Source organism: Lontra canadensis, unplaced genomic scaffold (assembly GCF_010015895.1).
Source record: "Lontra canadensis isolate GAN:19392208 unplaced genomic scaffold, GSC_riverotter_1.0 scaffold70, whole genome shotgun sequence".
NCBI lineage: Eukaryota > Metazoa > Chordata > Mammalia > Carnivora > Mustelidae > Lontra > Lontra canadensis.
This window is the reverse complement of record NW_022631064.1, coordinates 5,421,001-5,446,131: the sequence shown is the minus strand read 5'-3', so window position 1 is coordinate 5,446,131 and position 25,131 is coordinate 5,421,001. Positions and strand designations below refer to the sequence as shown.

The window sequence follows — 25,131 nt, the reverse complement described above, 5'->3', positions numbered from 1 at the left end:
AAGCTGTGGCAGAGGAGATGACTACAGTACTGTTTTTGTTCATCTGTATGTTCATACAGACATAGACAAAATTCTGGGAGCACTGACATAAACCTGTTCGGTTGCATGAGGTGGGGGAAATATGAGGTTTCATTATGTATTTCTATAGAGAATTTTCTAACAACCAAATATTTTTTTCCCTCTCAGGTTGGCAAAGTTCTTTTTTCACTTACAAGAATGTTAGTAACTGTTTGGAAGAGCAGGCATTTTTATCTTTTGCTGGTAGGGGTGCAAATTAGTGAAAATTTTCTGGAGAAATTTGGCATTATATATATATAAAACAAAAGTATATATACTCTGATCAAAACTTTCACTTTTTTGAGTATGTCCTGCAGAAATAATTAGATCTGTACACAAAATGTGTGTGGAGATTTTATATGTATATGCATATATATATAAAATATACACAAGCACACATACACATCTATACATATATATGTTCACTAAATATAATTTATAATAGCAATTAACAAAACAAATCCATAAAACTACAAGTCCAACAGGGGATTTACAAGCCATCTCTACCTGACACTGAGTCTTATTCAACTTTTGAAAATTAGGTTTTCAAAAAAGATCTAATGACATTAGGAAATTTTCATAACACAATGAAGGGTAGAAACAGGCAATATGCTTGATAGTACATATCATACCCTCCTACTTTTTTAATTGCACAGAATAAAAGAATGAAAGGAAGCCACCAAAAGTAGTTATCTTTGTTTTGTCTTTTGCTTTTTCAAATTTTGTTTATTTGCGAGAGAGACAGGGAGAGAGAGCGTGAGCAGGGGGAGGGGCAGAGAGAGAAGCAGACTCTGCTGAGCAGGGAGCCTGACTCCGGGGCTCCATCCCAGGTCCCTGGGATCCGTGACCTGAGCCAAAAGCACATGTTTAACCAACTGAGCCACCCAGGTGCCCCAGAAGTACTTATTTTTGAGTGGTATGACTGCGAAGGATTTTTTTCTTGTCCCTTTCTGTAGCTTATGAATTGTTTACAATAAACAATTATTTTACAAAGAAAGCAACAACAATTTTCGAAAGTTACAGTCATTCTCTCCTCTAAAAAGTGTGCACGACAATCTCAGAGCTGCGCAGTTGGCTGGGAGGCGGGGAGTCATGTAGTCATCACGGCCTTTTGTGGGAGAAGCTGCTTTACTCATGATGGCCAGGAGGTCAGTAGGAGGGATGGCGAATGGCAGGTGAGAAAAATAAAAATACTCGGAGCCAGAAAAGAGACCCTCAATGTGATAACCAGCTGAGTGCAGGAGTGGGTTTATGTTGCATTTTCCTTAAAAATAAAAGTGTTACAAAAGGAATAAATGCGGAGCCCCTGGATGGTTCAGTTGGTTGAGCAACTGCCTTCGGCTCAGGTCATGATGCTGGAGTCCCAGGATGGGGTTCAGCATCCAGCTCCCTGCTCCGCTGGGAATCTGCTTCTCCCTCCGCCCACTGCCCCTCTCTTGCTCTCTCTCTCATTCTCTTTCAAATAAATAAATAAAATCTTTTTCTAAAGATTTTATTTATTTCTAAAGATTCTAAGATTTATTTCTAAAGATTTCTAAAGATTCTAAAATCTTTAAAAAAAGATTTTATTTTTTTAATCTTTTTTTAAAGATTTTATTTATGACAGAGAGAGATAGTGAGAGAGGCAACACAGCCCGAGAGCTGGAGAGGGAGAAGCAGGCTTCCCGCTGAGCAGGAAGCCTGACGAGGGGCTCAATTCCAGGACGCTGGGATCATGACCTGAGCCGAAGGCAGATGCTTAATCGACTGAACCATCCCGGTGCCCCAAATAAAATCTTTAAAAAAAAAAAGAGAGAGAGAGAAAGGAAAAAATGCCTGTTGTGAATTGTTTTAAAAATATTTTTTAAATATATATTATTATATATTTTTGAATTTCTTTATATTTAAATTTTTATATAAATATATAAATATATTTTATATTTAAGTTTTCTTATATATTTAATATATTATCTATTAAAATATTTAACATATGTAAAATATATTTTTAAAAATATTTAAAAAAATAAAAACTCTGGTTACATGGTCTCCTGTTGTGTCTTTGGTCACACTTGCCCCTAATCCCATTAAACTTCTTCAAAAACAGCTCTTCTGGCTTAGTAAGTCTGAAGCATTTCAAAATATTGGAGTCCAAGCCATTTTTTTTTTTTAAGAAAAGAAGGCTACATCCTTTGAGAACTTGTGCTGGATTCACCCACAATGATCTCAGACACAGGTAAACCATAGAGGGCAGCAACACTGGTCCTTCCTCCCTTACCCCCAGCCCCATCCCCATTTAGAGGAGTACAGGACTCACTGAAGCATGATGGCGGTGTCCTGGTCACACAGCCATGATTTCTTACAACATGGATGTCAGGTTGTGCATGTTTCAGCGAAATGCAGCTGTGTTTTACACTTGTGAAGTCCAGCGGCTTTACCTTTGGTTCCACTCAGGATGGGACCAAAAGAGTAGTACACCCACACTTGAGAGAATTATTTGGACCAACTTGTGACTCAGTGGTGGACATTATATTGTCTCACCAAAGAAGCCCTTGAAAGCAAGATATTGAGGGCATCTGTCACTTAATTCCTAAACTGCCTGACCTCTCTGCTCTGAAAGACCAGAAAATTCAGGGGAATTATGGGAGAAAGTTTGAGGCTGTCCCTGTCTACAACAATTTTATTTTATGGGGTGCCTGGGTGGCTCAGTGAGTTAAGCCTCTGCCTTCAGCTCAGATGATGGTCTCAGGGTCATGGGATCGAGCCCCACATCGGGCTCTCTGCTCAGTGGGGAGCCTGCTTCCCCCACTTCTCTGCCTGCCTCTCTGCCTACTTGTGATCTCTCTCTCTCTGTCAAATAAATATATAAAATCTTTAAAAAAATAATTTAATTTTATGACAAAAAATACCTTGTGCTTTGGATTAAAAAGAACTTTCACAACATATATCCAACATTCTCCAATCAGTAAATTCTGCAACTACCAAGAGATCATTCTCTTAGAATAGCTATGCTCTGTAAAATGAGTGTTGGTGTTAGAACAGGCCTAAGTTCTGATACTTCTTCTAAATTCTACTCCCTTTTCCTTCTCTACTCTGCAGGGTAGGAAGGAACTTTCCTGCCTGTACTTAGAATGTGTAACTCCTATAAATTTGCAGCATAGTAGACCAAGAAAAGTATTATTGGTTGGACAGTACAGTTACATTTCTTTACCTAGAGTGGGCAGTCAGGAGTCAGGAAAAAATATATTAATAGGTTGAAGACTGGGATGAGACAAATAACAATTGAGACATATAATTAAAAAAATTTTTACATCATACAAAGTACTTTTTTCGTACTGATGACATCAGTACCTTGTCTCTTCTCCCAGTGCATCATAATTTTATGACATTTTTCTGGACCTTCCTAGAGCCAAAGACTCATCCTGCATCTACTCTATGCTACCATGACTCCCCACATTTCTACTCAGATCCCACTTTAGATAGAGGCTGTGATAGTTCATTTTATGTGTCAACTTTGCTGGCTAGAATGCTCATTGTTTAGTCAAACAGCAGGCTAGGTGTTGCTGTGAAGGTATTTTTTAGTTGTGCTTAATATTTCAGTCAGTTGACTCTGAGTAATGTAGATTTCCCTCCAGAGTGTGGGTGGGTCTCATCCAATCAGTTGAAGACTGATTAAGAGCAAAGACTGAGGTCCCCTAGATAGGAAGCAATTTTGTCTCCCAACTGCCTTTATGATTGAGACTTGCAACATCAATTCCTGCTGGACTTTCCATCCTGCTGGCCTGCCTTGCAGATTTTGGACATGTCAGACTCTAAAATCTACAATGGTGAGCCAATTCCTAAAAATAAATCTCTTTTTTTTTTCCTTTCTCTTTCCCTATATACATCCCATTTGTGCTGTCCCCCTGAAAACCGCTGACCAATACAGAGACTAAAGAGCAGGGAAAATTATGATTATTTCACATAATCAGAAGGTACTGGGACATGTAAATTTATCTCTTCTATGGTTGGCAGAAGTGTGTAGAACAGGATAAACTACATCCAAAGAAAGTGGAGTCAAGGGTGATGTGTTTTGATTAAAAAAGGAAAAACACCTTTCAATATAACTGTGGCAGAGCAGTGCCAGAGGAAGGGCACAGAACTGGGGATCAGAAAGACCACGGGTCTTTATATGGTTTTGATCACATTATTGAGCTTGTGAACTCCTGAACACCTATTAAATGCAGATAATAAAACTCCCCTCTTCCTGAGAAGTAAATGAGCTTTATGTGAAGTGGGTCTGATCCACAGTTAATGCTCTAACACTCGTAGCTACTACAGTTGTTTTCCCATCATTATTTCATGTGTAATACTGATGCTGCCTTGTACTTTTCAATCAAAAACCATTAAAAAGCCACCAGATCATGCGAACCAATAGGTATCGTCATAATAGAACACTTAGATATTACAACAGTAGTTACAAAATATTGAATATCTACTATATTTCAGGCAATATACTAGTGCCTGCCATATCTAATTTGATTTTATTCTCACCACAATGCTGTAAGGCATGGTTTTCAAAGGACGAAAGATTGAATCAGAAGAGTTAAAGGACTCCCTTAAGGTCATACAGCTAATAAATGACAAACCTAGTCAATAAATTCCAGCCTAGTCAAGTCTGACTCCAAAGCCCATGTTTTCCGTTTCGGTCTTATCATGGACTCTTGCAACTGTCTTGTCCATATGAATAAGCTTTGCATTAATATGTCCATATTAATATGCCTGGCATGCTGTAGACCCACCCCGCAGCCCATATTTGAATAAGAGAAGGAAGGTTGGGATGCCTGGGTGGCTCAGTTGGTTAAGCGTCTGCCTTCGGCTCAGGTCATGATCTCAAAGTCCTGGGACTGAGTCCCACATCGGGCTCTCTGCTCAGCGGGGAGTCTGCTTCTCTCTCTGCCTGCCACTCCTGCTTTGCTCTCTCTCTGACAAATAAATAATAAAATCTTAAAAAAAAAAAAAAAAGGAAGACGGAAGGAACGGAGAAACATTGTTTTCTCTAAATCTGTGGCAATGACCAATGGGCTCATCATACTTGCCTGGATGGTGAATGAAACAGGTTCTTGGCCCACTCTTCCCTCCACCACAAAGCCTTGGTTTGTCCTATCTGTGGCCACAAAGGTAAAGCAGTCAGCCCGGGAGTCCCCTCCCAGGTGCCTGTAGGCCACATCTCTGCTGTCCACATCCCGCTGAGTGAAGTTATGTTGAAGCAGCACTGTCCCCCGCAGGTAAAGTTGGCCATGTTGCGGGAGCCGGGCCAACACGAAGGTGAGGTTCTCTGCTGGAGTGTCAGGGTCGGTCAGCTGGAGGAGGTCAGGGGAAAGCAGGCCCATGGTCCCTTGAGCCAGTCTCAGCCCCCTGTTCCTGGTCACCACAGGTAAGGCTCTATCCACAGTCTCCAGTATGATCTCAAACACCTCGTGTTTGGTCTGCAGGCCATTGCTGATGATGAATCTGGCAAAGAGAGGCAAGGGCAGCCTTCAGCATGGAATCTTGTGGAATCTACTGGAATGAAATGATAATAATACACACCTTTTACTAAAAGACATGTTGTGCTGGGACTCAAATGAAAGCCCAAGGGCAGATCCTTCAGAAGGACATTGTTCTATCCTTTAAACCAGTCACGAGGTAACACACAAATTTCCTACAACATTCTACACCTGAAAGTGTTTTCTCAACAATGCGGCATACTCATGTGATAGAACAGCCTCATTCTGCCAGTGGTATTTCTCAGGCTCGTCAACATTTAGTAGAATTCCTTGCCCCAAACAGGAATTTCACATACTAGTAGATCCCTTGCATGAGTTGGAAGAGTACATTCATTTTATATGTTTATAATTTTGCAATTGTATTTTCTTTGTAGGCATTTAATGAGGTAAGCTTTTATGACATAATTGGGGGCCAATCCAGTGACTAATTTTAGTAATTTCATTTTATTCCTGTATTTTTGTGGTAAATTTATTTTTTTTCAAGATTTTATTTATTTGTCAGAGAAAGAGAGAGAGAGAGCCCAAGCAGGGGGAGTGGGAGAGGGAGAAGCAGGCTTCCCGCTAAGCAGAGAGCCTGATGTGGGGTTCGATCCCAGAACCCTGGGATCATGACCTGAGGTGAAGGCAGACGCTTAACTGACTGAGCCACCCAGGCATCCCTTTGTGGTAAATTTCTTAAGAGCAAATCATATTACTCATCCATATAATCCTGCCTAACTCATCTCCCCTCCCCGGGCCTCATTTTCACCCTTTTAGAAAGTAAAAGATTAGACCAGATGATTGCAAAGGATCATCTAACTTTAAAACATCATATGATGCTCTAATCCCTCAAATTTTTCTTGTGCTTCTATATTTGCCCATTACAATATATATGGGAGTTACACCAGACAAGGATTACTTACCTAATTTAAAGAAAAAAAAATTATATCAGAAAGGTAGAGATGTAGTGGGAGATCATAAAGCAGGTAGGAGACAAAGCTGGGAATGGAACTAGGATTCTGGATCCCACACCTCCTGCTCTTAAAGGGTTTTTAATACAGGCCAGTTTAACAAACCACAAAGACAGACTTGTGGTACCTGAGCACCACCGCAGAATGCTAGAGAGAAAGCTCAAATGATATCAATTCAAGGTATACAAAATCTCTCACGCGCCCCTGGATTTGTGATACCATAACGTGCTTTTTGATTTCATTGGTCACTAAATCACAGTCCTCCCACCCCTGCCAAGGTCAACACGAAAACCAATCAAAATGATCTTTAGAACATGTCCATGTGTATATTTGACTTGAAGAGCAACTGAGAGTATGGAAACTCCAAGAAGTTAGCCAATCACTGCTCTCAGTGGAGTTGATGAATTCATCATAGACAAAGAGATGTACTTCGAAATAATCCTGGAGTTCTATCTGTTAGTTTTTCTCCATGTACTGTGGTTGCTAGAAATACTCATGGAGGAGATACTCTTATATTCCACAGATGTAAAAAAAAATGTTTTAGTAGAATATAACCTGGAATTACTTAAGAATTTTCTTTGGATTTTTTTTTTAAACTAGAGAAGATATGAGGTTTATATTTATTTTGCTAATCTGACAAATTTGACTGACAAGTTCTTTATTCTTTGTAAAGTGTGTCTTGTCCTTCAGGGTTAAAGGGTTGATTGCTTTGCTTTTGAACAGGAGACAACCTGAAACCAGGTTGTAGGAGCACAAACAGTCGACCAGCCTGCCTGAGGCAGAGGGCTCAGAGAAAGGAGCAGCTGGACAGACAGGAAAGGAACAGGAGTTTGGCTGAGCACAGATTTTACTTTGAAGGCTAAGCTAAAATGTTTGAGCTTTCTAATTATCTAGTTGATAAGACTGCCTACAAGGAAAATACAATGTGATGCAAGGAAAAACCAATCTATTCCTTTCTGCTAAGTGAACTAAGTGGAATTTTACAAATAAAGCAAATTTTTGACATTTCACACAACTTGACTTGTAAAGAATTTAACCTGTTTTTCTTTTTTCTCTCCACAGCATTGTTTTTACAGTCTGGATAAAGATTCTAGCTTTAGAATTGTACACTGAGCAAAATCACAGTTTCCTTAAAACAAAACAATCAGCTGTTCTTTTGTAAAACTAAACATTTACTAAGTCTGTTCTAAGCAAATAGGACAATTTCATTGCTGTATCATGAGTGCTTACAAAATTAGTTATTTTTGAAAGAGCAAAAGGAAACACACCCAGAAAAATATCTGTGTGTTCTTCATCTTTGTACTTATTAGTCCCTTTGGCAGTTTCAAATGTCAAGTGATATGCATTTTTAAGATGAAAATCATGATCAAAAAAAAAAAAAAAAGAAAATAATGATTTCTTAGGGAGAGCTTTTCATGGAATTATGCTTTTATTCCGTTGTTTTCCTGTTACTTTTTCAGGTCTCCTTCGCTGGAGCCTATCATCTAACCCGAAGTAAAAAAAAAAAAAAAAAAAAAAAAAGGGAGACGGGGCATTCCCTCAGTGTCTCCAATTTCTCTTTTCTCCACTTCACCCTCCAGAAACATGCTTCACGCCTCCCATTTCAAATAAAGTGGCTCTCTACTCCCTATCAGATCCCTATCTCACAATGTGCTATTGTGGAAAGTTTTAAATCAGCTGTTTATAGTTTAGCACAAATTTAAGCCAAAGGACATGCATTTTTTTTTAAAGATTTCATTTATTTATTTGACAGAGAGAGATCACAAGTAGGCAGAGAGAGAGGGAAGCAGGCTCCCTGCTGAGCAGAGAGCCCGATGCGGGACTTGATCCCAGGACCCTGAGATCACGAAGGTAGCGGCTTAACCCACTGAGCCACCCAGGCGCCCCAAGGACATGCATTTTTAGCATTAGTATTAATCAGAGAAATTAAGGAATGTGTACCCCATTAAAAGCATGTCAAATATGGGTGGAGAAAAAAGGGGAAAGGAGGGGTGAGACAGGGATCAGGAGTAAGGAGTGTCAAGGGGGCTTGAGTGAGTCACGGGCGCATTCTGACTTTCCCCAATGGAGACTGAGTTCTGAAAACACCTCGAAGCTCAGCCTCAGGATGGCCGTATTTATCTACCAATGCATGACCTGCATGAGGACACTGAAGCTGTCTTCGGATTCAGGCTGTCCATCTCAGACTCCTCCCTGCCTGATGATGGGGAACTGACCACGTCGGAAATCGGCAGCCTGCCATCAGACAGATGGGACTGAGGGCAAGGGAAGCCAGGGACCATATAGGAGTAAGAAATATGTTTACTGAGGCCAGTGTTCCCAGCTGGGACACCGAGGCAGCTGTCTGTGCTGACCGAAAGCTAATAAGCTAGTGGCGAAAAGGATGAAATTTCTAAACGTGACCAGATCAAACATCTCCTTCCACTTTCATGAGTAACAATGCAAACTAGTCATATTATCAGAGGGAGACAGGGGGAACGGTCATGGTTGCCTTCCCAGTCAAAACAAGCCTAGCAGAACAAGGGCACCAAGGTCAGTGCTGTTCGCGTCCGCCAAGGTTGACCAGATGATCCTCCAAATGCTCTCCCCCACCGCCCCTGAAGAAACCTTCCAGATCTATTTTCAAGTTTTGAAACAACAGTGCCATTGCAATGATGGCGTCCATTCCAAGGTTAAGAAGCTGGTGGTATCAAGGGGGCAGCTTCTTCTGTGGATCCATTTTTGTTTCATTTCCCTCATTACGCCTCCCTGAAAAGAGACACCACCAGGATTGACCACTGTCCTCATGAAATTTGGGGAATGGCTCTCAGATTCGTCTGGGGTGCCTGCCTGGTCTGATTTCACCATTACGGTGGTGCATTCAGGCTTTCTGCGTTTCCTGGCAAGAGAGTTGGCTGAAGAATCTGCCATCTGTCATGGCATTTAAAAGATAAAAATGGAATCATAAATAGAGCCAGTTCCTCAGGAAAAAAAAAAAAAAAGTCCAGCCAGCATGTCAAAATGGAGGACATTAGCATGTTCTTTGAGTCCCCGGCTGCCAGCCGCTGAAGTCAGCTTGCTAATCACTTGGTGTCATCTGTCCTCGAATATGCTGCCAAATCCTTCTTCCAGGCCAGCAGCACCAAACAATGCAGGAGAAATTTATGATTCACAAAATATTTTTGCAGAAGGTAAAATCTGACCATTAAGCTCCCCCGTTTAATTAATGCTGCCATATCTTACATTAAAAAGAGAAGGGGGAAAAAATTCTCTGCCACAGAATTTATCTCTCCTACCCAGCCAAATTCCTTGCCAGATTTAACAGCAAGTGACATAAATTTAGGTGATTAGATTGGTTGCATCTATTTAATTTTTAAAAGCACCACGATTGCACACTTTCATTAAGACCGACTCTCAGCTTTGGGTTCGCTCCACCTGACAAACAACATGGCAGCCCACGACTGGGGGAGTGAAATGACAAGATTAAAACATGGGTCTGGGGCAGATGTTAGGCTCCTGCATTATAAATATGTCAGACAGCTGGCCAAATATCAGAATGACACATTGAGGAGGTTTCTTCCCACAGGTGCATTTTCTCCATGAATTTTTGGTACAATGGAAAAAAGTCTCTTAAAAATGAGATCTTCTCCACAGTTCGGCTGATACTCAGTGACATCAATGTAGATGATTTTCTACGCCTCTTGGAATCTTGGTTTTCTCATGCATAAAATGGGACCAAATCATCTCTCTGAAGGTAGTGACGTAGGGCTTAAGGAAAATGATCAACAAAAAAGTCTAGTACACTGCCTGACGCACCACAGGTATTCAAGCAATACTAGCTTTCCTCTGCGTAAATGAAGGGATTGGACTAAATCAGTGTCTTCTGACCCCTGTTTCCTAGGTTCAAACAACATCTTCATAATTTTTGCCATATTCTTCTACCACCTATACTCTTATTACTATTTTGCTTTAGATCAACTCACTCTTGTAGTTAAACAAACGTATTTAAGAGAAAACCTTTTAACTAGAAAAGCTGAAAATATTTACTACTAAAAACTTAATCCCATAAATACTGCAAAAATAAATGCAAGAAAATGATGTTTTTAATTCTAGCTAGGTATTGTGGTCCAACGGCTTGGAACCCGAGGCCAGTATTGTCTGCTAAAAAGGAAAGCAGTTAATACTGAAGAGCTGTTGAAACCAAACGAGCCCCAGCCTGAGATTCCTTTCTTGAAATAATGAGGAGGATTGACAGGACTACAAGGGAATAGTTTCTTACTCTGGATTCCCTGTCACTTACTGCATTCTCCCTGTACCAAGCCAGGTCATTTTGCATCTTTGTGTAACTATTAGCCCAAATTACTCACTCTGAGAAATAGAGCCACAGGCTTTTTGCTAAAAGAAAATCCTACCCAGGAGCCCAGCGTACAAAACAAACTAAAGACAATAAAAACAAAACAAAACATAAAAACAAAAATTAAACACTAAAAAAACCCCGAAAGCTTTATCAGTAAACTGGGGTGAGGGTCCCAGAGCCTCACCAATTCAATTCCTCCATGTTCTGTCTCCGGGAGGCCCCAAGAGGGCTTTTGTAAATCCTCAAAGCTCCATAGAATGTGCTTGGAACAATGGACTGGACCAGACCAGTGATTGCTAGTCCTGACTGCCTTAGAATCTTCTGGAGAGCTTTGAAAAATACAGATTTCTGGCCCAAGACTGGATTTAGCAGAGTCCTCTCTCTGGAGTGAGAGTCAAGAATGTATTTTTATCAATCTTCCCAGTAAATCTCTTCAAGATCTAAATATTTAAAAAATTCTTGGGGCACCTGGGTGGCTCAGTCAGCTAAGCATCCGACAGTTGGTTTCTGCTCACATCATGATCTCAGGGTCGTGGGGTCAAGCCCGGCATCGGGCTCTACACTGGGCGTGGAGCCTTGTTAAGATTCTCTCTCTCCCTGTCCCTCTGCCCCTCCCTCTCTTAAAAAAAATAAATAAAATTAAAAATTCCTAGGATAAATGATTTCTAAAATGTCATCTTGTATGACTTTCTATGGATGTGGACTAGGAAATTTTTAGAGTATCTTCAATCCCCACATACAGAAATTTTGTATTTCATTCTCTACTCCTCAACACCATCTGATTAATATCTAAGCTTGATTTCCAAACATCATTGGCGGGGTCACTGTTTTCTCCAAACGGTTATTAACGTCTTCCACAGACTCTCCCATGGGCACTGACCTGGGAAAGTGGGAATGGGCAGGAGTAAGCAGTTCCAGAAATGGGTGTAAAATTAAAAGCCCTAAATATGATATACATTGATTAAGCCAAGAAACACCCAACCTCCATAAGTAACAGGGGAAGAAAGAACAATCATCACTCTTCTTTGTAATTTCTTTCCTCCAAGATTAATCTTGGTACTGTAAACATTGGCAGAAAAAGGGGGCCAAGGAAAGAACATAATAAACAATGATAAGAATGATAGTATCAATAATAATAGTAGCAATAAGAGCAGCTAATACTTATTTCATTCTTCTTATGTGCCACATATTTTTCTAAGTACTTTACATGAATAAACCCATTTATACCTCCCATCACCCCTGCAATACAAGTACTATGAGCATCATTTCCTTTCACAAAGAGGACACAAGAGCACAGGAGGAAGTGTGATTTGACCACAGAGTGGTAAGTAATGAAGGTGGTAACTGACCCCAAGACTGTGTCTACACAGTCTACACACAGTGGTAGAGAGTGTAATGTCTACAACTCTACCACTTCTAGAGTGAAAGAACCAGCATGAAAAGGAATCCCCACATCTGACATTTTAAGTTTTTTTTTAAGATTTTTATTTATTTATTTATTTATTTGACAGAGAGAGATCACAAGTAGGCAGAGAGGCAGTCAGAGAGAGAGGAGGAAGCAGGCTCCCCGCCGAGGAGAGAGCCCGATGTGGGGCTTGATCCCAGGACCCTAGGAGCATGACCTCAGCCGAAGGCAGAGGCTTTAACCCACTGAGCCACCCAGGTGCCCCCACATCTGACATTTTAGTTAATGCTTAGCAACACTCAAACATTAAATTGTTATTTGGATATTGATCAACCAAATGATTATCTACTTATTAAGGACATGTTGTCAAGAGGAAAAAAAAAGAAAATACAAGTTCAAACTTCCCCCAATTTTTTAACAGTTAATTATCTTAACCATCTTTCCAAATTGCAATTCCAAGAAGGCATGCAAAATCATCTTTACTGACATTTAAACAATGTCTCTCATAGCAAACATACAGAATTTAGAGAGAGAAAATATATGATGGTGATAAGTGCTACATTTACATTAATTTATAGTGCTCTTTTGAAGATTGTATTTTGTTAAGATTTTATTTTTAAGGAAACTCTACAGCCATTGTGGAGCTCAAACTCACAACCCCGAGATCAAGAGTTGCATGTTCTACTGACTGAGTAAGCCAAGCACCATATTGGAAGCTGTATTCTGACATGGTGAAAACTGTACTGGGGGTCAGAAGCTCTTCAAGTATGGCAAATTAACCAATGGTCTCAGGGCCTCCATGCTAATTGGTAAAACTCAGGACTGCATAGGTACAATGATTCCCCCAAAGGCTAGTCTAACCAAGATTTCTAGGTTCCTTTTTTATTTGTTGACACAGACAGAGAGAGAGAGAGAGAGAGAGAGAGTGTGAGTGAGTGCCAGGGTGGGGTATGTGGGGAGAGGCAAGTGTGGGTGACAGCGAGGGGCAGGAGAAAAGAGAGAATCTTAAGCAGGCTCCATGCCCAGTGTGGAGCCCAATTCGAGGCTAGATCTCAGGAAGCTAAGATCATGACCCAAGCCAAAATCAGAGTTGGATGGTCAACCCATTTATCCTCTCAAGCACCTCAAGATTCCTAGATTCTCATCCCAGCCCTGGAGATCTGGATTTCTCTCAAGGACCTTGAGACCAGGCAGCTCTGGGGACTGCTAAGTGATTGCTCCTCCAGAGTTTGTCTTCCTTCTAGTCTTGTGACTAGAAATAGATTTCAATATTTTAAATGAATGTGGACTTTCATTAATGTCATGTCTTTGTCTTTTCACCAGATTGTTATTCATCCCAATGATTTATTTGTTACAGAATTCTTAAATAGGTATACAGCCCCCAGTTATAACATTGTTTCTATGGGAACACTTGATAACAATATGATTTATGATGTAGATCCTCGAACACATCATGTCAAAAGGCCATGTCTGCTTGTGCCAAATGTTTACCACTAAATACCTTTCCTCAGATAGAAAAAAATACCCCATAAAAGCAGAAAATTCACTTAGTTTCTCCTTAGCTGGGACTCAAAGGTGTTTAGTTCCTCTCCCTAGAACAGCTGGCATTTAGATATGCTTTTTTTTTTAAACAACAGGCTCTAATTTCTTGATTTGCTATTGTCCAATTAATCGTACACCTCCACCTTTCATACATTTAGGCAGCAGAAGACCATTGCTATATCAGAGTTGGAAAAGAACTCATTTTCTGCCACCTTTGGTCTGTCTAGGCATTAATCCAGGGAAGGGGTTCTGAAAAGTTTCTTTGGGGCTCACCTGAAGGTGTCACGGGAGACAGCTGCCTTGCTCTTATGCACATAGCAGACTGTCTGTCTTGCTATGTCCATCTGGCTGAAGCTTGTGATGGGGACTCCAGGATAGCGGACATACTCGACCTGGCCAAACCGTGGAGGGGAGGTGATGACATAGAGCAGTTCCTCAGGTTTGTCTGTTCCATCCACAGCAAGGAGACTGGTGGTCGTCAAGAAACCCCGGTCACCTTTAGACACCACCAGCGGTTTCACAAGGATGACAATATCACCTGCACAGCAGAAGAGCTTGTGGTCAAGACCCAAATTAAAAAAAAAAAAAAAAATGTCCAAGGTAAAGGTAAAAAGCCAAAGGCCAAACTGTAGAAATCAAAACTACCATGGTTTAGAAAGGTTGATAGAATTATTGTTAATAAAAGAATCAGGCAAAAGACTGGAGCAGATAAGACACAGCAGGAGAAACACATATGGCCAACAGAGATACAAAAAAATGCTCAAGCTCATCGATCACCGTGGAAATACAAATCAAGATCACAAGAAGTTATAACCAGGTTGTGACTCTCTGATTTGCAAAAATTTAAAATTCTGATGACACCAAGTGTTGAAGAGGATACCACTGGTAGGAATGTAAATGGGTACACGATTGGCAACATGCTATAAAGAGTAGGATATTCACATTGGTCGTGACCCAGCGACTTCACTCCAGCTGTGTGCTGGAGAGAAGCGCACACTGGCCCCCAGGAGATGCGACCAGAATGGTCACTGCAGCCCTGTCCTCATTGAAAATGCTAACCCAAATGCCTTTTCAAAAAGTAAATATGTAAGCAAGCTCTGATCTAATGGTACAACTGTATTATAAACAGTAGCAAAAGGAGTGAACTAGAGGCACATGGAACACAGAGGTAGCTTTTTACCATTTTTCCCTTGCAGGAGCAAGTCCCCGAAGACCATAAACCACAGTAAGAATATGAACACCGAATTCAGGATGATGGTTCTCACGGCAGGATGGGAGAAGCCCATGGGCAGATGTGTATTACTGTCAGTATTCCAGTCCTTGAATTGTATGGTGGTTGCACAGGTATGTATTACGTATTTAAAAGAGAATAAATGAATGCATGTATGAAATGCATAAATGAGGAGATGCGGGCCACATGTGGACGAATGGTGCAGTTTTACAAACTAAGGATGATAATCCAATTTTGTTCACTTTATTCACTTAAAAAAATCACAACTCCAATATTGAGCTTCTAATTTATGTCAGGCACAGGGGTAAGGCTCTTTAAACTTCACACTAACTATGAGGTAGGCTATATATAATCTCCTAGGTTATAAATGAGGAAATTAAGATAAAGAAAAATGTTAACTAACTTGCTAATGATGATTCAATTAATCAAAGGTGGAGCTAGCGGTGGCTCAGTTGGTTAAGTGTCTGTCTTCGGCTCAGGTCATGGTCCTGGAGTCCCGGGATTGAGCCCCACATCGGGCTCCCTGCTCAGAGGGGCGTTTGCTTCACCCTCTCCTTCTGCCCCTTCCCCTACTTGTGCTTGCCCTCTCTCCCTCTCTCTCGGTCAAATAAATAAATAAGCAAGCAAATAATCTTTAAAAAATAATAAAATACAGGATGGAGCTAGAATTTGTAATCTAACCATCTGACTTCAGAGCACAAACTTGAACACTAGAAATATGTGTGAAGTAAATGCCATTTCTAAATTTAAAAATACAAATTGTCAATAAAATTTAAAAAGATGTTAGGTCTGATGAGGAACAAAAAAATAAAATATCAAGGAAGTACGAGACCAGTGGTTCTCAATGAGTGGCAACTTTGGCCCCCAGGGGATATTTGGTAATGTCTGTAGACATTTTTGGTGGTCGTAACTGGGGGTTCCTACAGTCTTCTAATAGGTAGAGGCCAGAGATGCTTCCAAACGTCCTATAATGCATAAGAAAGTCCATTACAGGATGCCTGTGGGGGCTCAATCGTTAAGCATCTGCCTTCAGCTCGGGTCATCATCCCAGGGTCCTGGGATGGAGCCCCACATCAGGCTCCCTGCTCGGTGGGAAGCCTGCTTCTCCCTCTCCCATTCCCTCTACCTGTGTTCCCTCTCTCGCTGTGTTTCTCTGTGTCAAATAAAATCTTAAAAAAAAAAAAAAAAAGTCCATTACAACAAAGAATTATCTGTCCCAAAATGTCAGTAATCTTAAGACTGAGAAACTCTGTTTCAGATGATTAAGTTGGTCTTTTTGGTAGATTATTGGTATGTTTAACTCAAAATGCTATCCAACTTAGGTGCAATGGAGAATCAGAGAGCATCTTAACTTTAAATCAAAACCTGAGCCCCAGATGGGGCTTGCCTCCTGGGAGTCAAGATGAATCAAGGGAGTAAAAAGAATGAACAAAGCCCGGGACATAAAAATCACCTACAGAATGTTTCACCAGGAGCAGAAGATGGATCTGAGGGGAGGAAGAGCATCTGGGCTTTCCCTCAATGCAGTTTTTCAGCACAGTGACAGCAGAGTGTGGTTCAAGGTCAACTGTAGACGAAGTCCCTTTAAGCTTCTCTCAAAGATAACTCATATCATTTTTGCCACTGTGCAAATCACAAGCCACAGAACAACTGGGAGGCCCGATGTTATTTATAATCGCTCTCAAGTGGAGGCAATCTAGATGCTCGATGTTAGGGTTATGGTTTAGTCTAAATATTCAGTGTAGTTTTATTCAGAGATGAACAATGACAGTTCTCAAGTTATGCTACTACCTGAGAAAATTCACACTAAGTTAAAAAAATAATACAACACTCTATAGCTGTAAAACACATCATGATGTAAAAAGGAGCAAAGAAAAGGAATCTGGAACTTCTGAAAATGCTAGTAGGTTAAAGTATCTGTTTGATGTAAGGTTCACGAATCCTTTCAGAGAAGAATCACAGGTCAGGTCCAGTAGAGACTGGCCAGGCGCTCACCAGCCTCATTTCCTGGGTGCACCACTAGAGTTTCCACTGCTCAGACTCCCCTAATGTGGCATGGGACTATGACTCAGACACTGGAAGGTGCAGAAGACAGATGCCTCCAAGCCTGGGCCAGGGGTCCTCTCATTTTCCTCCATGTTTCACTCCCGGAGAGTCTCCAAGGCCTTCAGACAGGAAGGATCTTCTAGTTGGAAAAAATCCCCAGATGGTTGTGTAGAGCAGAACTCTCCCCCCACCACCCGTGAATGCACTGTGCTTAGCCAAGAGCAGTCTGTCCTAATACATTAGCCATCTCCACAACACAGGACTTGCATTACATTTCTCCTGGACATACACTGATGATGAACATAGTAGCCTTTACTTTGCGGAAAGAAAGAAATGCATGCAGTCGTATTTAGCTTCTCAGAGAGTCACTTATTGGCCATCTTCAAGGAACATATTTTACAACTGGGAAAGAAGCTAATAAAATATGTTATTTTAGAACCCCAAATAAACATCTCAAAATCAATCAAGCTGACAGCAACTGAAAAGAGAAAGATTCAGGACTATTGGAACTCGATCATACAGGTGATGTAAGATCGCCGCCCTCTGAGCTTCCTGGCAGCAAGGCAAAAAGGGAAGCATTCTGTCAATCAAAAATGTATCGAAGATCCAAGAGTATGCTTGGTCCTAAGAATACAGAGACTCTGGGACGATGCGGATGAACAAGAAATGAATTGTGCCTTCGTCACATAAACTCTAAGCAACGCTTTGGGGTAGTGAGAGTTGCGTAACATTAGGGCTTACACTTCGCCTTGTTGAGTCTTCTTCCCAGTATTTTTTCACCCTCCTCCTTCTCCTGCTTAGATGCTGCTGAGTCCTATTACAGAAATGGGTCTGCTTCATTCAAGAGCAGCTTAGTATCTCCTCGTGTTCTTCCCTGCCCCTGAGAGAGTTGGTATTAGCACTTTCACAGTGAAAACGAGCAACAGTCTAACCTTTTCAATGACAAAGTTCCTTTTTTTTGAGCTCTAAATTTTGAAATATGTTTTTATTCCTTTTTGTTATTATAGTGGAAATGTTTTTCCCTTGAGACTTCGTTTTTCAAGTAACAACTCTCTTCCTGAAGAGAAAATTAGAGTTTTTGTATTGATTTGGTAAAATGTTACTTATAACAGAAAACCCCGACTCTTAAAGCAGCCTGGGCTGCCATGTTGTTGGCAAGGCTGGATTTCCAATAGGCTCTCGAAATTCTAAAAATGACAAATTGATGGGCTACTCTCATGAGCCTCAGAGCTCCCAGGCAGAGCAGGGGAGGAGTCAGGGAAGCAAATCATAAGAGATGGAATTTCAGGTACAAGGGATAGAAGAAAGAAAGTCAAAAAGAGAGGGAGGTAGAGAGAGGAGAGGAGGAAGGAAGGGAGGAAGGAAGGAAGGAAGGAAGGAAGGAAGGAAAGAAAGAAGGGAGGGAGGGAGGAAGGGAGGGAGGAGCATTTAGTTGAAAACCTTTGAGTGTTTACACCAGCTCACTTCTGGTTCTAAAACTTGGTCCCAATAAATGTTGAGAGAGATATTTTTACCTTTTCCCATATCCTTGATGGTGATGTGACAGTCGAGTGCTGGTGATCTGTTGTCACCATCCCAGAGGTAGAAGGTAAAGCTGTCTCGGTCCTGGGAATCCATCGACCCGGTGTGCGTGTATCTTAGCAAGTTCAGATCCACGTCCTCCTGAGTGCACTTCATGCCAGGGTAGACAGGGACCCAGTCCCTCCCTATCTGAAAGGTGCCAGAGTTAGTCAGCCACCCGTGTTTTTTTCTTTACAAGTTATGTTAATTGATATTTCCTGTACTCCCTGTAAGCCTGTAAGCCTCCAATAGAAATGATATTTCAGGGAAACTCCAGATGCAATTTATTTTTTTGCCATTTTACCTTATTTTTTTCCCTTTCAAAGAAATACATTAAAACAAATTAAGACCCAGGAGAAAATTACCTTCAACCAAAGGACTTTTGACAGTCTTGTGGCAATTCAACAGTGGTGCTACTTCCAAGGTATTTATCATGAGCAATCATAGCTGATTAGATATTCCAATTAATGAGAGCAGGTGGGTAATCGAGCTCCTGAAATTGATTCTTTAAAAATTTAGTATGTTTCATTTGAGGGTTCCTTTTTTTTTTTTTTAGTTCCTATCATTATACAATTAATCAAACCTATTTTTTCAAACTGGTTTATCACTGGACTTATCTGAATTAGATAAAACAAAAATAGAATGGATGTATTTACTCCCAGTACATTTCCCAGCTTTATTGAAGCCCAGAGAAAATTAACAAGATCCCGATCATTCTGTTTATATCGAGTCAGCAAAAAAAAATAACTGCAAATATCATATATTATTTTTTATCAATATCTCCTAAAAAACAAGCTAACATCAGTTAAGCATATATTCTGTACCGAACTCAGTGCAGAGATCGTGGTATTCTCAATTAAAAGAGGTTCTTATGCTAGGGGGAACTGACAACTGAGAGTATTCAAAACATAATATTAATAAATCTGTATCTGATTTATAATAATTTTCTAGCTATTCTCTGAAGATACATAACTTTCCCCAAGAATAGCTCATGAAAGTCATTTGACATAATTCAAGAAAAATGTCATCTTACAAATTTATTGTACAATATAACCCTTACTTTTCCTTGTCTGGTTTAAGAGACTAAAATAGAAATTTAAATCCTTGGATTTTTTTTTCTTTCCTTTGACACATTATTCAACAGACCCCCAGTTCCTGGCAAAAATGCCTCACCGCCCCCCCCCACCACCACTGTGTTACCACTTCTCTTTACATCCTCTTTGATAAAGTTTCCTCTTCTTTAATATATCTGCTCATCTGATGTTTGTACAGAGGTATGTTCTGCCCCAGGACTCACTGGATGAAGGTTAGTTATGTTGTAATATTTAAGGTCATTATGTGTTTCCATCCTAAACCTATTTCCAGATTTAGTTTTTAAAACAGACTCTTTCAGGTTTCAAACCGGACGGCCTGCATTCTATTTAACTTTCTTCGTTTGTCATCTATCTGAGAAAGTAAATACAGAAGAAGATAGCTTTTCCTGTCTCCCATCTCCATTCAATTCCCCATTTACACTCCCAAATGCCGGCTCTGGCTTGACAAAATCATTTGCAAGCCTCCAAAGAAGAAGAAAATAAGAGTCAGACTCAAGGTGGTGCAAACTACAGAAAATCAACAAGAACACAAGAACCCTTGGGAAAGTCCAGGAGTCCTAGAGTCCCAGTTCCTGGTCTCGGAGAGACTTGGCAAAGCCCAAAGGAGCTGGGAAAGAATGATGTGGTGCCATACGGGGAAGCTGGACCCATCTGCATTTTCACATACCCCAAACCCTTCACTTCCCATGCTACCCAAATGCGTGAGCTCTCACTGCATTTCTGCTTCATTACTCTTTGAAATGAAATAAGGACACAGCTGTACCTCAATTTAAATCAGTGATTGCTCTTCACTCCGATTCTCTATGGTGCCTACGATCTAAGATAATCAAGCTGTTCCACGCAGAATGAAACCTCACTGCTCTTCTAGGACTGTGCTGACATTATATTAAAAGTTAAGCATTCAGTCAAATAATCGCATTGGGGATGGCTGGCAGTGGTTCTTGCTAGACTTCATCCATCATTCAAACAAACATTTTGATGGATTACTCATGGGACCTTTTCAAGTGACTGATCTATCATGTGAGTTGGGCTCCTCCTTGGGCATCGAGCACACAGTCTGAATCAGACCGGTGAGCACCATTTGTTAAAAGACTATCTTTTCTCCATTGTATTGCCTTTGCTCCTTTGCCAAAGATCTGTGGACTGTATTTTCGTAGGGGTCTACTTCTGGGTTCTCTATTCTATTTCATTGATCTATTCATCTGTTTCTTCATCAGATCCAGACTACCTGAATTAATGCAGCTTTATAGCGAGTCCTAAAGCCAGACAGTCCCATTCCTCTAACTCTGTTTTCCTTTTTGTTCACTATATTGTGCATTTTGCCTCTCCATACAAACTTCAGAATCAAGTTGTTAATATCCACAATAAGTGCTCTATAAACTCTATTAAAATTTTTTTTTTAAAATCTGGGGGGAATGAAGATATCTCAAAGGATGCATGGTTCTCATTAGCAATTAGACAACTGGCTTTACCCCAGTCACCCCCGTCTCCCAAAATTTAGGTGTGATCCCAGCGGAGGCGAAATAATGAAGAACCTTGATAGTGTTTAAATTTACCCTGAGTTGAGTAAGAAAATTTAGCATGATGTAAGTTCATCCCAAACTAAGAAAAGTAAATTTTCTACCTCTGGGCAAAATGTGGTTATTAGAGAATAACTTCAGTTATAGAAATCTGTGTACTAAGAAAATGTATACCTGCTACATCAGTTTTGAAAAAGAACAGTAAAAAGACCACCAACCTTAAGTTGAAGCTGCCCATTTTGGGGAAGCCTTTCGAACAAATAGTAAATCTTCTCCCTGGGTGAGTCTTCATCTATGGCTGAAAGCACGGCACTAGAAATAATACACGTTTCACCCATTTCCATGGTAATTTCAGCCTTCCTGTAGAAAGGAAGATGTCTAGGTTGATAGGAAAATAGAAGGCATGGCTTCTGCAGGGCTCATTCACAAGGACTATCACAGTTCGCAATCTTCAATAGCTAGGGAATGCTGTTCCCTATCCAAGGCACCGAAAATGATGAGCCGGGCTCATTTCACTTGACAAGTCAAAGCCCTAAAAGGCAACTAGGCAGCCACAGCGAACATGGTGTGAAGTAATTAAAGACTTCTGCTTGTTTCTATGCATTGCACTTCACCGTCTTCTGTTGTAATTTATTTTATAGAACGGTTTTATTTCCAATATTTCACTTGCTGCAACAACAGCTCCATGACATAAGTGAGCAAGACAGTATCATTCAAATTTTACAGATAAAAACTTACTTAAAGAGACTGACTGGCTTAGTCACCCAGATTCTGGTACTTTTTTGAAGCACTGTTATGAGTTTGGTGACACTTAGGCCATCCATGGCCTCCTACATTACCCTTCCTTTCCCTGATAACATTCCGGGTAGACAGCGTTCCCTTCACAGCGATTGTTTTTTCCAAGTGCTTCACCTGCCAGGTTAGCCCCTGGCTTCCTGAATACGGGGCTGGGATGAGCAGCTGCTGCTTTCGCTATAAATACTGCTACTGTCCTCTACTCCACTCCCAGCCAATACGGCCATTTTCTCTAGTCTCACCCAAGTGAGGAAGAGATTTCTTTCCACCTTTGTCTCTAGCTTTCAGTTTGGGTCACCACACAAGGCCAAAAGCTGTCCAACCTGACTGCTTGTTTTCCCATAGAAACCGATGAAGTTTCCTTCGGATGCAGATAAAGGACATTTCAGTAGCATCAACTGGTATTCTAGCAGCTTCCAGGCTCTCTGCTGACAAGCCAGAGCCCAGACACTTCACTTCTAACCTCTTGTACTTGGTGACTCTTTTGCCTCTCCAGAGCTGACATCTTCCCTGGCAGAAGGAGGTGATTTCTGCCCATCTCTTTCCTGGAAGATATGAATCCCATTCTTCTCGAAGGCTAATGAATCAGCTGACTGGTTGATTCTGGAGGTGAGTGGTGCCATTAAGAGAAACAGATTAATCAAAACAGGAAGGAAGCCCATGTGATGAGGAAGATAACAAGCTCGTAGGAGAAAGTTACCAGAATTAGATATCAGAGGGGCCAAAGGAGAGGGCAGTATGTCATAGTCTGAGTTACCCCAAAAGGGACCATGAGACAAGGACCATGGTGCAGGTGATTTATTTGGGAAGTGATTCCAGAAAGCAAGAGAGAGGAATAAGGAGCAAGACAGAGCAGGAAGAGTAAGGCAACAAAAGGTGTTTATGACTATGGACTCAGGGCTTCTGGGGATCCTTCGAAGAACCATACAGAATATGCTTCAAATTGTGCTTCTGGGGCACTGGGTGGCTCAGTTGGTTAAGCATCTGCCTTCTGCTCCGGTCATGATCCCAGGGTCGAGCTCTGCATCAGGCTCCTGGGGAGTCTGCTTCTCCCTCTCCTCTCTGCCCATTCTCTAGCTCCCTATTTCTCTCCCCCTCTCTCTCTCTCTCAAATAAATAAAATCTTTTTTAAAAAATTGTACTTCTGAAGGGTGGGAGTATGGGACATTTACTTCTGCACTAGCTCCCATAGGTTGAGAGCTACTGTCAGAGTGTCTTTGCTGTGTCTGGACCAAATGGGCCAAATGAGCCAATGCTGCTTCACAGAAAGCCCCAAGCGACATGGCAAATGCAGTGATGAACCAAGGCACTGGTATGTGACCCTGACAGTGAGCCTGGTGTGTTCCACCACAAAAGCAACTATAATCACGGAGCAGGGGGCTGAGGGAGCATGGCCCAGAACTCTGGAAGCATCTACTACAGCATCTAGAAGGTATTCCAAAGAAATAGAGGCAAATGTTCTAATAAAGTCCAGCAAGAAAAGACGAGCCATTCAATTCAGTAGGAAGGCCAAGGGTAACTTTTAAGTGAGCAGCTTTAATAAAGTGGGAGAGGTTGGGCAGAAATGGACACAAAGCACAAACTATTTTTCCAAATAGATTGGCACTGAAATAAATGAGGAACTGGGTCATCTTCATGGTTTTAGGGTGAGAATAGCTCCTAATAATGATAATAACCAGCACCTAGGAGCACTTCCTGTGTACTAGCCAATCTTTCAAATACTTTTACATATTTTAATTCATTTAATCCTTGCAACCACCCTATGAAAAAGATAGTGTTACTATCCCCACTTACAAAGAGGTTGACAGTGCTCACTTCAGCAGCACTTATGCTAAAATGGAAACAATACAGAGAAGATTATCACGGCCCCTGTGCAAGGAGGACATGCAAATTCATGAACCGGTCCATATTTTTCAGGAAATGACAGATGTTGATAAGGATGTGGAGAAAGGGGAACCCTCCTACACTGTTGGTGGGAATGCAAGCTGCTGCGGCCACTCTGGAAAACAGGATGGAGATTCCTCAAAAAGTTGAAAAATAGAGCTACCCTACGACCCAAAAATTGCACCACTGGGTATTTTCCTTAAAGTTACAAATGTAGTGATCCAAAGGGACATGTGCACCCCAATATTTATAGGAGAAATTTCCACAAGAGCCAAATTATGCAAAGAGCCTAGATGTCCATTGATAAATGAATGGATAAAGAAGATGTGGTAAATATATTCAATGGAATATTATGCAGCCATCAAAAAGATATCTTGCCATTTGCGATGATGTGGACAGAACTCAAAGGTATTATGCTGAGCGAAATAAGTCAATCAGAGAAAGACAATTATCATACAATCTCACTGATATGAGGAAGTTGAGAAACAAGACAGAGGATCATAGAGGAAGGGAGGAAAAAATGAAACAAGATGAAACCAGAGAGAGAGACAAACCATAAGAGACTCTTAATCTCAGGAAACAAACTGAGGGTTGCTGGAGTAGAGGGGATTGGGAGGGATGGGGTGGCGGGGTGATGTACATCGGGGAGGGTATGTCCTATGGTGAGTACTGTGAACTGTGTAAGACTGATGATTCATAGACCTGTACTCCTGAAGCAAATAATACATTATATGTTATTAAAAAAAAAAAGAAGAAGAATGCAGCATGAAACAAAAATCAGACTTGAGTGACTACCCTGTTATTTGACCTGTCTGGTCTCAATTTTGTGAGCAAGGATAATAATACCTACTTCCCATAGCTGTGGTGAGGATTTAAGGAAATGTCCATTAAAAGATCCAATACAGTGTCTGTTAATAAACACCCGTTTGCCTCTCCCTCCCATTCTCTTAGATACAGTGAGGTCATTAGAAAGGGGGTTCCTGGGCGCCTGTGTGGCTCAGTGGGTTAAACGTCTGCCTTCGGCTCAGGTCATGATCCCAGGGTCCTAGGATTGAGTCCCACATCGGGCTCTCTGCTCGCCTGGAAGCCTGCTTCCCTCTCTCTCTCTGCCTGCCTCTCCGCCTAGTTGTGATCTCTTTCTCTGTCAAATAAATAAACAAAATCTTTAAAATTAAAAAAAAAAAAAGAAAGGGATTTCCTAAATATC

At 41.0% G+C, this 25,131-nt stretch overlaps 1 protein-coding gene and 1 non-coding gene across 2 annotated transcripts in view; one reads left to right on the top strand and one right to left on the bottom strand.

Moving 5' to 3' along the window:
- Positions 1-25,131, bottom strand: part of FREM1 (FRAS1 related extracellular matrix 1) — a 140,298-nt gene that overhangs the window by 36,945 nt on the left and 78,222 nt on the right. The window contains exons 21-24 of the mRNA XM_032880568.1: positions 21,464-21,605; positions 18,586-18,781; positions 14,068-14,332; positions 5,112-5,526 (exon numbers count right to left, since the gene is read on the bottom strand). Of these exons, the coding sequence (XP_032736459.1) occupies positions 5,112-5,526; positions 14,068-14,332; positions 18,586-18,781; positions 21,464-21,605 (1,018 nt within the window). The remainder of the gene's footprint in view (positions 1-5,111; positions 5,527-14,067; positions 14,333-18,585; positions 18,782-21,463; positions 21,606-25,131) is intronic.
- Positions 23,848-23,954, top strand: LOC116881044. The gene has a single exon (XR_004385333.1). It is a non-coding gene; the product is annotated as a U6 spliceosomal RNA (small nuclear RNA).